Below are 14,334 nucleotides of genomic sequence, written 5' to 3'. Positions count from 1 at the left end.
AATGACCAAAATATGTGTATGGCAAAACCGTTTTGACTTAACTCTAACGGGATATTCTAAAAATACACTAAAGGGAGAACAACTGTTCATTTTTGCAGCACAGCGGAGTTTTGATTGCTTTTCGTCGCAACAAAAATGAATTTCAAAGTGGTTAAACGTGCGATTCATAGGTCCAATTTTAAATATTTAAAATGAATTTTAAAGTTTCAGGTATTTACTTTAATAAATTCTTATTGTGAAATTCATTGAATTGATCTATCATATTTGCTGAATTTTTGATGGATTATACCTTTTTTGTGTATTATGCGAACGTCATTTTCCTAGTTTAAGTAAACTTTTAGATATATTGCCCCCCGATCCCCCCTTAATGAGTGCTATCACTGTAATTGTCAATGTCTTAAGGAAATAAAAATCGTAAGTCTAGCTGCAAATGTTTGCAAACATGCGTGTAAACAATAATAAACTCAAGCTGTATTGCAGTCTTCAAGGTCAAGTTTTCGCCGTATTTTGCTGCTTGTCCTATGTTTTTAAAATGGAATCATTTAATATTACATATAAAGGTATTTACTGTAACATTTTGCAGTTTTAGAGTTTCTGAGTCTTTTTAAGTATTAAATGTTAAGTGAACTCATTTCTCGCTTAGATTTTCAAAAGTGATGGGCACCTGATAGCACGATGAAATTAATTTTAAAATATTGGTCAATGTTTATAGATATTGGTTAAAATAATTTCAGCTGCAGAACTTTGGAGATGGCTGAGTTATCTTTCACAAAAGAATATACACGGGCCTGCCATAATTGAAAATGCTCTCATATCGATCGGCGAGTTGTCAGAGGAAGCTGCTGAATCCAGAAATAACGATACAAAAAAATTTCGACAACAAACATCGATTTATTTTACCGTCTATTAATAACTTTAGATCCTTTAGTAACGGGACAGCGAAAATTGCCACCTAAACATAAATCAATTTAAAAACAAGAGAGAATGCTATAGTCGAGTTCCCCGACTATCTGATACCCGTTACTCAGCTAGTGGAAGAGAGAAGGAGAGTCTTAAACGCAGTTTTTGGCGGTTTGTAGGCGCTATAGTGGGCGTTGCAGAAAGTTTTTTGGCAAATCGATAGAAATTTACAAGACCAATATAAAAATGACAAAATTTCAAAACAGTTTTCAAAAGTGTGGGCGTGGCAGTTTTGGGCGGTTTGTGGGCGTTAGAGTGGGCGTGGCAACATGAATCGACAAATTTGCGCTGCGTCTGTCCCTGGAGCCTGTATGCTTAATCTCAACTTTCTAGCTTTTTTAGTTCCTGAGATCTCGACGTTCATACGGACAGACAGACGGACATGGCCAAATCGACTCGGGTATTGATCCTGATCAAGAATATATATACTTTAAATGGTCGGAAACGCTTCCTTTTGCCTGTTACATACCTTTCAACGAATCTAGTATATCCTTTTACTCTACGAGTAACGGGTATAAAAAGAAATGTCTATTTCGTGTTGGTTAAATTTCTGTAAAAAGAATGCATAAATCTACAGATTTTGGGCATAATATATTTCGTTTTTCAGTACTTACTGTACTTTTCTTTTTCGTATGTTACCTACCACAGGCACTCGAATGTCTACCAAACATTTTTATACCCGTTACTCGTAGAGTAAAAGGGTATACTAGATTCGTTGAAAAGTATGTAACAGGCAGAAGGAAGCGTTTCCGACCATATAAAGTATATATATTCTTGATCAGGATCAATAGCCGAGTCGATCTGGTCATGTCCGTCTGTCCGTCCGTCTCTCCGTCCGTCTGTCCGTCCGTATGAACGTCGAGATCTCAGGAACTACAAAAGCTAGAAAGTTGAGATTAGGCATACAGACTCCAGGGACATAGACGCAGCGCAAGTTTGTCGAATCATGCTGCCACGCCCACTCTAACGCCCACAAACCGCCCAAAACTGCGACGCCCACACTTTTGAAAAATATTTTAATATTTTTTCATTTTTGTATTGGTCTTGTAAATTTCTATCGATTTGCAAAAAAACTTTTTGCCACGCCCACTCTAACGCCCACAAACCGCCCAAAACGGCCACGCCCACACTTTTGAAAAATGTTTTAATATTTTACACTAGCTGAGTAACGGGTATCAGATAGTCGTGGAACTCGACTATAGCGTTCTCTCTTGTTTTACGTCTTCTCAGCGTCGTCTCTCGAATTTAACTCCTCGCTTTTCACCTCCTCGTCAATCTCCTTTCCTCGTCACAACTCATCTATGGTGTGTTCGGCTGAACAGTGATGCCAGACCCATTCCCACATATGTATATGTATGTATGTATTGTATTATATATAATTTACATAATTTAAAAATTTAAAGAAAATTGACAGGACAAATATTTTGATAAATTATATTTATTTATTCAATAGATTTGATGAGTGTTATCAACGATAAGGCTGTTCTACAGATCTGCAAGTAAAAGTTAGCCAGATTCAACTGAAATATGCATAAGAATGTATATGAGTTACCCCAACGAAATTAGCTAGAGATGCAACAAAGAAACCAGCCCTGATAACCACTTCCTTTTGGGACTGAAGAATGATCAATGACAAAGATGTACGTGACTTGGGAGAAGCCAGATGCCAGTCGGAGAGCCGAACAGCAGTATCAACCTGCAAACTCTAGAAGACAAGAAATCATAAACCAAACAAGAGAGGACGCTATAGTCGATTTTCCCGACTAACTAATACCCGTTACTCAGAACTGAAAGTTTTCGGCGGTTGGTGGGCGTTACAGTGGGCGTGGCAAAACGATTTTTGCCTAAATCGAGAGAAAATTACAAGACTAACAAAACTGTAAAAAATTTAAAAATATTTTTCAAAAGTGTTGGCGTTACAGTGGGCGTGGCAACATGGGTCAACAAACTGCGTCTATGTGTCTTTTATAGTTCCTGAGATTTCGACGTTCATACGGACGGACATGGGCAGATTGACGCGGCTATTGATCCTGATCAAGAACATATATACCTTATATATGGTCGGAGACACTTCCTTCTGCCTGTTACATAATTTTTAACGAATCTAGTATACCCTTTTACTTTAAGTGTAACGTGTATAAAAAGTACAACGAACTTTTAAATCCTACCTCAGCCTTGATGATTTCACCGCCGTAGCAATAGATAAATAATTGCAGCATGATTGAACCGAAAAACGATGCATACAGCAAGAGATCCATAACAGAGTCCATGTTCTAAGTGAAAGTAGTGGGGGGTCTTTAAGGGGTCGTTTCGGAATCAATCGTTGTACTCACTGTCACTAGTTGGTATATTATAACACCAACCTGCAAGGAGGTTATGACGAACTGCCCCATCACAGTGGGTGTGTACATGGATCGTAACTTTGAGGATAAGGAGTGCAGTAGCACATGGTATTCAACGATTGATTTCAGCCTTGCTTGTGTGTCTTGCTTGGATAATGGAAACTCCCAGTTTTCAATTTGGGCCTGCAGTGTCTGAAAATGAGCTCGCAGATTAATGGCAAACGAAATAAATAAACCATCGACTGCCGAAGCATAGGCAACAACGACAACAGTGACTAGTACGGTGTAGAAAAAACAAACTTCGTATTCTGGGCTCTTCAAATCGTTAAATGGAAACCTGGAAAAGGATAATCAGTAAAACTCTTTAAAATCTCAAAGAATTCTTACTTCATTGGCATGGGCAGCTCCTTGTCACACGTTGTACCATGCCAACGGCAAGCTCCAATTTTTAGAATGGGTCCCAGCATGAAATAGACCCCGGTAAGGCCGCAGGACAAGCAATATGCTCTTCCCAGAAAAAATGCTAGTTTATTGGCTTCGGCAACGTAGTCTAATCCTTCTCCGTTTCTTTGAGTTGGACTTGCTGATCGAAACATCCGTTTTAAACCTTTTTTTTTTATTATAAAAAGCTAACTTACTCTGCTCATGCATTTTCCTGAAGCGGCGTATCATTTCCCAAAAGTCCCTTCTGTTTGCCAAAAATGTAGAAATTTTTATAACCGTTAGCATATTGGTGAACACCACGCTGAGACATGCCGTGACTTTTTCCATGTCATTGCGGTTGTGGGCGACATAAGAGATCAATGGATACTGCGCCGAAATAACGAAAATCAGGGAGCTAATGTGCTTTAAGCTAAGTGCCCTGACTTCGGTACTATCCATGTCGTCATTATGCCCCATTAACCGTAGGCAGTACTCCTGCAGTTGAAACAGTCTAATCATGGCCTTAGTTTCTAGAACATTAAAGGATTCAGCTTGTTACGCAAGTTTTATAATCCTTTGAAATATTTTAATTGTCTTATTGATTGCTTAATTATTTGTTTCGCCAACATCGGAGTACAACCCCGGTATAATTGCCGGGACTGTCGATGTAAATTTAAAGTGCTGACACGATAATTATAACAAACTAAGAATAAGACAAGGGAGAACGCTAAGGTCGAGTTCTCCGACTATCTGATACCCGTTACTCAGCTAACCCACACTGACAGTTTTTGACGGTTTGTGGGCGTAGCTAAAAGTTTTTTGGCAAATTTTCAACACTAATAAAAAAGAAAAAAATAAATAATTTTTCAAAAGTGTGGTCGTGGCAGTCGGTTTGTGGGCGTTAGAGTGGGCGTGTATAGGGTGGGCAATATGAATCGTGTATGTCTCTGAAGTCTGCATGCCGAGTCTCAACTTTCTAGCTTTCATAGTTCCTGAGATCTCGACGGACAGTTCATACGGACGGACAGACAAACATTGCCAGATCGACTCGGTTATTGATCCTGATCAAGAACATATATACTTTGTATGGTCGGAAACATTTCCTGTGGCCTGTAACATACTTTTCAACGAATCTAGTATACCCTTTTACTCTACGAGTAACGGGTATATTACAAATTGCTGGGAATTAGCGGAAATACCCAATTATTTTAAATTATGAAAATGTTGCATATCATAGTAAATAGATTCCGTAAAATTAAAAATCTTATAAGCTCTAATAAGTGAGTATAAGGCAAATAACAAAGCACAAATACCCTGGCACTTACTATAATGATATACTCATGAGTAGGAAATTAAATGCGTTTGGTATATCAACCTGCAATAAACTTTCAGAGCTACTGACTCTCTCACGAAAAGCATACAAATAGTTACTCCTGCTCTTAAAGATTTATTTGTTCATTTTTAATAAATGTTTATATAAGTTTTGTTTTTTCGTTTCGGAAATAAAATTAACACAAGAGAGAACGCTATAGTTGAGTTTCCCGACTGTCTGATACCCGTTACTCAGCTAGTGGAAGTGCGAAGGAGACAGTTTTTGGCGGTTTGAGGGCATTAGAGTGGGCGTGTCAAATGTTTTTCTGCAGATCGATAGAAATTTACATTACTTACCAAAAAATGAAAAAATATCAAAAAGTGTGAGCGTGGCAGCTTTGGGCGATTTGTGGGCTTGAGAGTGGACGTGGCCCAAAAATTTTTTTCAAATCGATATAAATTTACAAGATCAATAAAAGAATGAAAAAATATCAATACATTTTTCAAAAGTGTGAGCGTAGCAGTTTTGAGCGGTTTGTGAGCTTTATAGTGGGCGTGGCAACATGAATCAACAACTTGCGCTGCGTCTTTGTCACCGGAGTCTTTATGCTTTATCTCAACTTTCTAGCTTTTATAGTCCCTGAGATCTCGACGTTCATACGAACGGACAGACGGACATGACCAGATCGACTTGGCTATTGATCCTGATCAAGAATATACATATATATGTATTTTAGATCGTCGGAAACGCTTCCTTCTGCCTATTACATACATACCCTAGCATACCCTTTTACTGTTTGTAACGGGTATAATTAGACAATAATGTAAGTAAAAAACTAAAAAAAATAAGAAGCAAAGTTTGATTTAAAATTTTTAAAGCGACTCAGTTTTTCTGTTTTCTAACAGATCGAAGTTACCAACTAAAAAAGGGCATCTTCGCGGTTGTTTATGTAGCTAGGTGGCGGAACTTAGATGCTTGTATACAAAGAGAAATTACGAAATAAATTGGGCAATGAAGAATACTAAAAACGAATTGTTCCAAAGAAGTACTGTAGCTTGCTTGCTTTAAATTCAACATCAACGTACATTTATTAATAACAAAATTTCAAAACAGAACTCAATACTTAGTTTTGGAAACCCAGCTCAACATTTAGAAATTGGGTGGCAGGTATGCATTACCCGTGTGAGACCCGGCAGCGCTGGTGGAGACAATCTGACCGGTTCCCGTGCCGCCCACAACGGATCCCGTATCGATGTGACCCTCGCTGTTGCCTAGCGCTCCAATTACGGAGGTGACAGGAGCCACTCCCTCGTCGGTCAGCTGGCTGCTGCCGCCCAGGGCGTCGTACTGGGCTTGGATCTGCTGCTGGGCGTGGGCGGCCTCTTCGTTGGTCTTGTACTTGATGAAGAAGACCTCCGGCTTGCTAGTGGAGCTGGCCTGCTCCACAACCTCGGCGTTCAAGTCGCTCTCGCCCTTCTTGCTCAGCACGTAGATGACGGTCTTCTCCTCGTTAGCGGCGGGGCTGATCTTGATGGTCTTCCTGTTGTTGCGTTGTGGCGACTTGATAAACACCACATTGTAGTTACGCTTGGGCACGCCGACGGTGATATGACGTTCCTTGTAATCCTCAGCCTCCTCCGGCGCAGAGTGGATGAAGAAGCGCTTGGAGACGATAGCTTGTTGCTGCTGCACATGCTGCTGTTGGTGGTGAGTCTGAGCAGCCGGCTGCTGGTAGACGGCCTGCGGCTGACCGGGGGGCACCTGGACGGCGCCCTGGAAGAAGGAGCCTCCACCGGTGGAGGTGCTGATTCCGCCAAAGCCGGACGGGCCGGGATTGTAGTTGTAGCCCTGGGGGGCAGCAAGAACCACGGAGCAAAGGCACAGGACCTAATGAGCAAAAAAGGATTAGTCTGATAAGTAATTAGTCCTTCGTGCGCCTTACAATTAATCCACGCATTTCTAGGCTTGGTTGAGCTGGTAGAGTGGGATAGGGAAGATTTAAGGTTTGACTTCTTTAGCAGTTGGTAGTGCACTGTATGACTTCTTACCCGCTCGAGCGGCTTTTATACATAGCTCACAATTCCAACTTCGACAATGCCACTCGAAAGTTAATAGGTGAAGTTCAACAAAATCCGCTGCAGAGCCCCGAAAAGAGTCATGGTCCGCAACAAAACTGCCAAAAAGAGCTCGAAGCCTCCATTTGTTGCATGTTCATTGTATTTGTTTTAGTTCGCGTCGTCTTCTGCTCTTCTTCGCCATTCACCTTCGAGCCCCTTCCATCCCTCATTAAATGGCAAGACTTGTTTGTAGTTGCTGGCAATACATGACCAATTAGCGTGGTTCCCCCTGCAGAGTCTTTGTTGTGGCACTTAATTGTTAGCCCCGATACTCCGATCCACCGACACCCCGATGCGGTCATTATGGAGCGAGACGAGGCTTTTGGCGAATGACCATCGCTACCCAGTGTGTCGATTAAGTGATATTAAAATTGTAATTGCACAACCGCTTAGTAAATATTAGTTCAGTTCGGAGCTTGTAGCCGTAGTGCTCCTACGCGTTGAGTAACCATAATCCCAAGTCCTAGCTCCGGAGAAGCCCCATGTGTTCCAGCCCCGAGCCCAAAGAAGTTCACTTCCTTAACTCCACTCCACTCCACACCACTAATGCGGTGATCCGCGTTGTCAAAATAAATTAATGACCCGCGGAGCGTAACATATGACCGATCTTTCGAACCGATAGTTTCTTCACCGGCTGTAACGAAATTCATTTATCATGTCTGGCGGTCAGCTCCAACTTTCTTGGGAATAAATACCCCTTTGATTGTTACTTTAAAGCGATTTGTTCATATTTCTGCAGTGATTTCTAGGTCTTCCCCATGGAAGACGATATGCCCCTCGAACCAATGCCGTTGTTGTAATGAACTGAACCAACCTGCCCCACACACCAGCAGTATTCAACAGACCCTAATGATCGTATCATGTTCAGTCTTCATCCAAAATCGATTACGAAGTCGGTTTGGTGCAAAGCTTTGTACTTGAACTTCTAAACACAGCAGGCTCTGACGAAAATCCTATCCGGTAATTAAGCCTTACAAGTTTTGGGTAATACATTATCGATTAAGTCCACTTATTTCTTTATTGCAGCAGCGTCTGAGCAGGAAATATATTTAAAAGAGAATGTTTATACCCGTTGCTTGTAAAGTAAAAGGGTATACTAGATTCGTTGAAAGTATGTAACAGGCATAAGGAAGCGTTTCCGACCATATAAAATATATATATTCTTGATCAGGATCAATGGCCAAGTCGATCTGGCCATGTCCGTCTGTCCGTCCGTATGAACGTCGAGATCTCAGGAACAATAAAAGCTAGAAAAGTGAGATTCAGCATTTAGACTCCAGAGACATAGACGCAGCGCAAGTTTGTTGACCCATGTTGCCACGCCTGCTTAATGCTACCACGCCCACACTTTTAAAAAAGGATTTAATTTTTTTTCTCTATTTTATTAGTCTTGTTTCGATTTGCCAAAAAACTTTCGGCCACGCCCACTCTAACGCACACAAACTCTGGTTCTCTCTTGTTTTATTTTCACTGTGTAAGCCTAAGCTTTTATCTACTCGGGTTTCACTGTTCATTTGCTTTCGTCCCCTTTTGATAATTTAGGTATTTAAATTCCTGTTAATCAGCATCTCATAAAACAATCTAAACAGAATTTTTAAACACCTTAACTACAAGTCCCGCAAAATGCTTTTGCTTAAATAGATACCATAGTCGGGATTACTTTACTAAAATTGACTAGACATATTTTGCTAAGTTGTGCATACCTGAAAATGTATTCTAAATAACATACATAATGACAGGTACACGTACGAAAACAATTTAGCGCGACTCAGCATTTCACTTTTCTAACAGAGCAGTGGATCGGTGTCTACTACGAAATGGTATCTCCACATTTCTTTGTACAGCTATTGTGCCAATCACATTGGTGTCGAAATTTAGAGAGATAATATTGTACACAAATTGAATTAGCGAAATTAATTGGGCTACTAAGAATACTGAAAACGAATAATTCCTAAAAATACTGTTCATTTACTGTATTCATTTATACATTTAAATTCAACATCAACATTACTCAATTTTCAAAAAAAATAAATTTTATAGACAATAAGCAACCGGTTGCTTGGTCGTCTGCTTATAGCTTATTGTTATTATTATAATTGGACGAACTTAGTTTCTTCTTATAAAATACCAACAATTAAAATGAGAATCGTTGTATTTTAATAAATAAATTAGACACTGAACTTATATAAGTAAACAACTAAGAAAATATCTTACCGAGCAGTGGTTCGAAGTCGCCAACTACAAAATGGTATCGATCTTAGGAACTATGAAAGCTAGAAAGTAAAAATTAAGTATGCAGATTCCACAGACATACACTTGGCTGAGTTACCACGCCCACGTACCGCCCAAGACTGACATTTCATTTCATCATTTGTCTTTCCAATATTTGATTATTTATATATTTTAACACACACTCTTTTGAAATATGCGTCGATTTTTATCGATATGCCAGAAAATGTTGAACTTTCTTGTTCGCACTCCCAGAACTTATATTCCCTATATCAGAACCTTATTTGAGAGTTTTTATTGTCTACAGTCGTAGTCGAATATACTGTCACCGTACACTTCTAAATCTAATGTAATGGACAATAATCCGACGACACCTGCCTTGCTGGCTCAAAGCTCCTCGGTAAACGTATTTCACGACGAATCGCTCTTACCGCAGCGTAACGTAAAGACAAGTAAATACCCCTATAATAGCTACGTTATTCCGAGTGACTACAGTAATTTGCGATTTCATAGGTGAAAATGTTCCACCGACGTGTGCAGAGAAAACGTTGTTTGTGCTGTCCATGATTCTGATAGTCATTACCCTGCCGTGGTCGCTCTTCTGCTGCCTTAGGGTCATGTCGGAGTATGAGCGAGCCGTAATCCTGCGCCTGGGCCGACTGCGTCCTAAGCCTCCAAGGGGGCCAGGCCTCATCTTTATCGTGCCCTGCATTGATGTCCTCGCTGTTGTGGACATACGCACCAGGTCTTTTGACCTGCATCGACAGGAAATCCTCACTCGCGACATGGTGACGATCAGCATCGACGGAGTGGTGTACTACAGCATCAAGAGCCCCTTTGACGCTATGCTGCAGGTATACGATCCTGAGGAGGCAACCGAGAAGCTAGCAATGACCACGCTGCGAAACGTGGCCGGCACACACAAGCTCATGGATTTGCTCTCGTCCAAGGAGTACCTCTCAAACCAAATAGAGGGCATATTGTACAACTCCACAGAGCCCTGGGGCATACGCGTAGAACGGGTCGAGATGTAAGTACATATTTCCTTTTTGACAATGGATCCAAAGTGGACTAGGATATATTCGGCAGCAAGGAGATCTTCATGCCCGATCAACTAAAGCGCGCCCTGGCTGTGGAACAGGAGGCGATGCGGGAGGCCAAGGCCAAGGTGGCCGCGGCGCAGGGAGAGCGAGATGCGGTATATGCGCTGAAAGAGGCTGCCGACATAATGGAGACAAACCCCATTGCCCTGCAGCTGCGGTACCTGCAAACGCTGAACTCCATCTGTAATGATGACACCAGGTCCTACGTCTTTCCTTTTCCTGTAGACATTGTGAGGAAATTAATGAAGTAGGGTTGAGTTCTCGAAATACGTTCCGTTTTTATGTGGGTTCCATAAAAAAAATCGTATCTATTAATTATTATACCATATTTGAGTATTATTCGTCTAAAGGGGACCAAATGCGATTAATCTCCTCTGGACATGTTTTATTAGAAACAAGCGACCATCATACAGTAAGTTTAATCAATATTTTTAGAAAAAGTTTGAGCAGGGGTTAATGTTCTTTAACTTCACTTAACTGGCATTCTACAAAATATTAGATAAGATAATTTGCTTGCTAAATGTACAAATATCATAGGCTGTATTTATTTCCCCAAGGTCTAACCATTAACTACAAAAGATTAAATGTTACTCAGCTAGCCGAAGTACGAAAAAGAAGTTTTCAACATTTTCTGGCATATTGAACGGAATAGAGTAAAAACAAGAGAGAACGCTAAAGTAGAGTTCCACGACTATCTGATCTGATGAAGAAGAGTCTTCAATACTGACAGTTTTTGGCGGCTTGTGGGCGTTAGAGTGGACGTGACAAAAAGTTTTTTGGCATATTGATAGAAATTTACAAGACTAATACAAAAATGAAAAAAAATCAACACATTTTTCAAAAGTGTGGGCGTGGCAGTTTGGCAACATGAATCGAAAAACTATGTCTCTAGAGTCTGTATGCTTAATATCAACATTCAACATTGTAGTTCCTGAGATCTCGACGTTCATACGGACGGACAGACGGACATGGCCAGATCGACTCGACTATTGATCCTGAAATATATGTATATACATATGTACTTAAAATGGTCGGGAACGCTTTCTGTCTGTTACATACTTTTTATCGAATCTAGTATACCCTTTTACTATACGAGTAACGGATATAACTAATGATGTAGGTGTACAAAACAATTTAATGTAATTTTATCTGGGATTAAAGAAAATCGCAACACCACAATATTGAGCAATCAGCAATAATTTACTTCTTTTTGATGTGCTTGCGTATTTCTATATTTTAACTCAATCATAGTGTAGGCGTCTTAAGCCTTGGCCATGTTAATAATCAACACACGAAGCGTAATGAAATAAAAATGAATTTATCTTGAAATATGAACAGCTGTAAAAGAAGTACATTTCTGAGTCAAAATTTAAAGAGTGTGCCAAAAAGCGGCGGACTCCGTTTTGATAACATTGTGTAACTCCGTGGGCCAAGACGCTCTCACCTTTTGTCTGCAAGATTAGGTCGAGAGTTGCTGATTGTTACGCCCCCACAGCTCGTGTGAACGGGTGGCTTGCATAATATATAAGTCTAATGCCGCAGTATTTGCGTACTCGTAACAGTTCGGAGAAAAAACGCATGCCACTCGGTAATTTAAAGGGATTGTGTATCATCATGGTCCGCGCACTGCCCGTTGTGTTTTATTAAATCTCTAGTCATGTATCAAATCGTCAGCACCACTAACCTGGCCAAACAGGGCCCCCAAATTATTAACCACGTCTATGGTGATGACGGACATTGATTAAAGCATTGGGACTTGTCTTGTATTTAGCAGCCGCTGCTTGGCGAAAATTGGATTGAATATTATAGTACAGTAGTTACATATTATATTATAGATTAAATTGTGCAACCATGGACAAATTACAATTGCAGTACCGTCCAATGATCCGACAGCTCAATAATTGGGTCATCGGAAACCAAAGCAATTTTTGAAATACATAAAGACAGTAAAAAAGCGAAAGCTTTCCATGTAGACGTTATTTAAAATTAGGCTATTGTGTGATTAATTCAAGTTGCGATTCGGGTTTTTGCGTTGCAAAGGTTCGTCAATTATGACCAGCCATCAACAGCCACAAATATCCACCATGATGATCACGACGAAAGCTAGAGAAATGGATGTGCCAACTTTATCCCCACATTTGTATGTGTTCATCACACATGATGAACCCAACAGCTCTAGGGTCTTGGGTGAGTTCCCAAAAAGTTACCGCTATCTTAAGGTTGTGAAAACACAAGCGAGTTTTCGTGTGGCTTGAGCGCTTGTCGTTTCAGTTTCATTTTAACTTTTTGTTTCGTAGCGACATTTTCGAGTCAGCGGCATAAAAGTCTGGGCGGCCAGTGATTAGCATTTAGTTGAATTTTGATTGCCACGGGACCGGTGTCTTCACCTCAATCGAAAATGCATTTCTTTATTGTAAGCCCTCAAATGCCTGCCGAGATGTCGAAGCATCCATTAGTAATGATTTCCTTTTCTAGGTGCCGTGCCTCCTAGGCCTTTCAGCCGCCATTCCTCAAGGATACAACTATCAGGCCCAGCAACAGCTTCAATCATCGTCGCAATCTGGTCAACTGCAGCTGCCTTCTATTCCGCAGTTTGCCACCTTTGCGGAGCAGGCGATCCTTCAGCAGGCGCTCCAGGCTCCGAAGGTCCAGCAGGTCCTGAACGAAGGAGAGGTGGACGTATCTTACTCCCAGCAAAACCAGGCACCTGTTCAGTACAGTGCGCTGCCACACGCACAGCATCGTCAGCAGCACATCGTCTCCAAGGACATATACGTTCATGTGCCACCAGCAGAAGGGCCAGAGGATCGCTATCCCCAGCCTGTTTTTCCACCAGTGCCCCCGCGCAAGCATTATCGCGTCGTTTTTATCAAGGCGCCGACGCCAAGTGTCTCGAAGGCGGCGTTGCGCATCAAGCAGGCTCCTGTGGAGGAGAAGACTATAATCTACGTGCTGACCAAGAAACCGGATCCACTTGACCTCCAGACGGCCATCGAGGAAATCGCGCCCAAGCAGCCCAGCAAGCCAGAGGTCTTTTTCATCAAGTACAAGACCCAGGAGGAAGCTGCGCATGCGCAACGTACCATTCAAGGTGAGCAACATCCGCATCCATCAGATGTTATGAGACACTCTTGAAGACATCATCAGTATGCAACAGACTTTAAATGCATTGTTTTGCAATTTTTATAGAAATACCTATCGACCACATTACCTGGCTTCGTGGGTTTCTTTTCCGGGGTCTAATTTCATAACTAATAACCGATTTACATACAACGTTATGGTCTTCTTTTAGCTCAATATGACCAGCTTGGCGGCACATCACAGGTTTCCGACGAGGGAGTCGCGCCCGTTACATCTGTGATTGGTGTCCTGGACAACCATCCCAACAGGGGAATTTCATCCGGACAGTTGTCGGGCTCCTTGTCAAACCGTTACTTGTCAGCCAATCTGCGTGCATAGGTACCACTGCATAACAAAATAACTGCCTTATTTTAATGATATATATAATATATATTTTCATGTTTAGTTAAATAAAGTTCATATTTTGAGCTTCTCCTTATGATAGAATGCGACTCTGCAGCCATATCCAAATAAAAATGCTGGGAACACGATGAAACCCAATTTCAATACTCGAAAGTAACAAAATAGTTTTCTATGGTTCATGTTACCACATCCATTAGTCCAATGACAGCCAAGCCAAGCCGGAAACCGGTCCATAAATTAGCATAAAATTTGTCTTACATAACAACGATAAGGCCACACGAAAACTTGTTACTCGGCTACTGGCTTAATGCTAAAATAGATGGACCGATCTCTTTGCTAAAAGCCCATTGACTTTTTATAAAAAC

The 14,334-nt window shown here is 41.0% G+C and overlaps 4 protein-coding genes across 6 annotated transcripts; 2 read left to right on the top strand and 2 right to left on the bottom strand.

Annotated features, from left to right (window-relative positions):
- Positions 1–2,343: 2,343 nt before the first annotated feature.
- LOC6535264 (odorant receptor 82a) lies at positions 2,344–4,244 on the bottom strand. Its single transcript, XM_039376260.1, has 5 exons — positions 3,941–4,244; positions 3,690–3,909; positions 3,294–3,639; positions 3,129–3,233; positions 2,344–2,665 (listed from the first exon to the last, which is right to left on the bottom strand). The coding sequence occupies exons 1-5, from the start codon at positions 4,242–4,244 to the stop codon at positions 2,477–2,479; spliced, it is 1,164 nt and encodes a 387-aa protein (XP_039232194.1). The 3' UTR covers positions 2,344–2,476.
- Positions 4,245–6,096: 1,852 nt separating this feature from the next.
- On the bottom strand, positions 6,097–8,050 carry LOC6535263. Its single transcript, XM_002095883.4, has 2 exons — positions 6,980–8,050; positions 6,097–6,924 (listed from the first exon to the last, which is right to left on the bottom strand). Exons 1-2 carry the CDS (start codon positions 6,992–6,994, stop codon positions 6,187–6,189), a joined length of 753 nt encoding a protein of 250 aa, XP_002095919.1. The 5' UTR covers positions 6,995–8,050; the 3' UTR covers positions 6,097–6,186.
- A 1,584-nt stretch (positions 8,051–9,634) lies between these two features.
- On the top strand, positions 9,635–10,814 carry LOC6535262 (band 7 protein AGAP004871). 2 transcript variants are annotated; one of them, XM_002095882.3, is made up of 3 exons: positions 9,635–9,835; positions 9,897–10,413; positions 10,473–10,814. In XM_002095882.3, exons 1-3 carry the CDS (start codon positions 9,736–9,738, stop codon positions 10,735–10,737), a joined length of 882 nt encoding a protein of 293 aa, XP_002095918.1. In that variant the 5' UTR covers positions 9,635–9,735; the 3' UTR covers positions 10,738–10,814. The 2 variants fall into 2 exon arrangements, with proteins under 2 accessions (XP_002095918.1, XP_039231912.1); XM_039375978.2 differs by having other exon boundaries at positions 10,459–10,523.
- Positions 10,815–12,763: 1,949 nt separating this feature from the next.
- On the top strand, positions 12,764–14,126 carry LOC6535261. 2 transcript variants are annotated; one of them, XM_039375849.1, is made up of 4 exons: positions 12,764–12,899; positions 12,962–13,577; positions 13,779–13,945; positions 14,013–14,126. In XM_039375849.1, the coding sequence occupies exons 1-3, from the start codon at positions 12,885–12,887 to the stop codon at positions 13,943–13,945; spliced, it is 798 nt and encodes a 265-aa protein (XP_039231783.1). In that variant the 5' UTR covers positions 12,764–12,884; the 3' UTR covers positions 14,013–14,126. The 2 variants fall into 2 exon arrangements, with proteins under 2 accessions (XP_039231783.1, XP_002095917.1); XM_002095881.3 differs by having other exon boundaries at positions 12,765–12,899; positions 13,779–14,126.
- The last annotated feature ends 208 nt before the right edge of the window (positions 14,127–14,334 follow it).

The sequence above is a fragment of the Drosophila yakuba genome, chromosome 3R (assembly GCF_016746365.2).
Source record: "Drosophila yakuba strain Tai18E2 chromosome 3R, Prin_Dyak_Tai18E2_2.1, whole genome shotgun sequence".
Lineage (NCBI taxonomy): Eukaryota > Metazoa > Arthropoda > Insecta > Diptera > Drosophilidae > Drosophila > Drosophila yakuba.
Note: the sequence above shows the minus strand (reverse complement) of the source record. Positions and strands in the feature narration are given on the sequence as shown.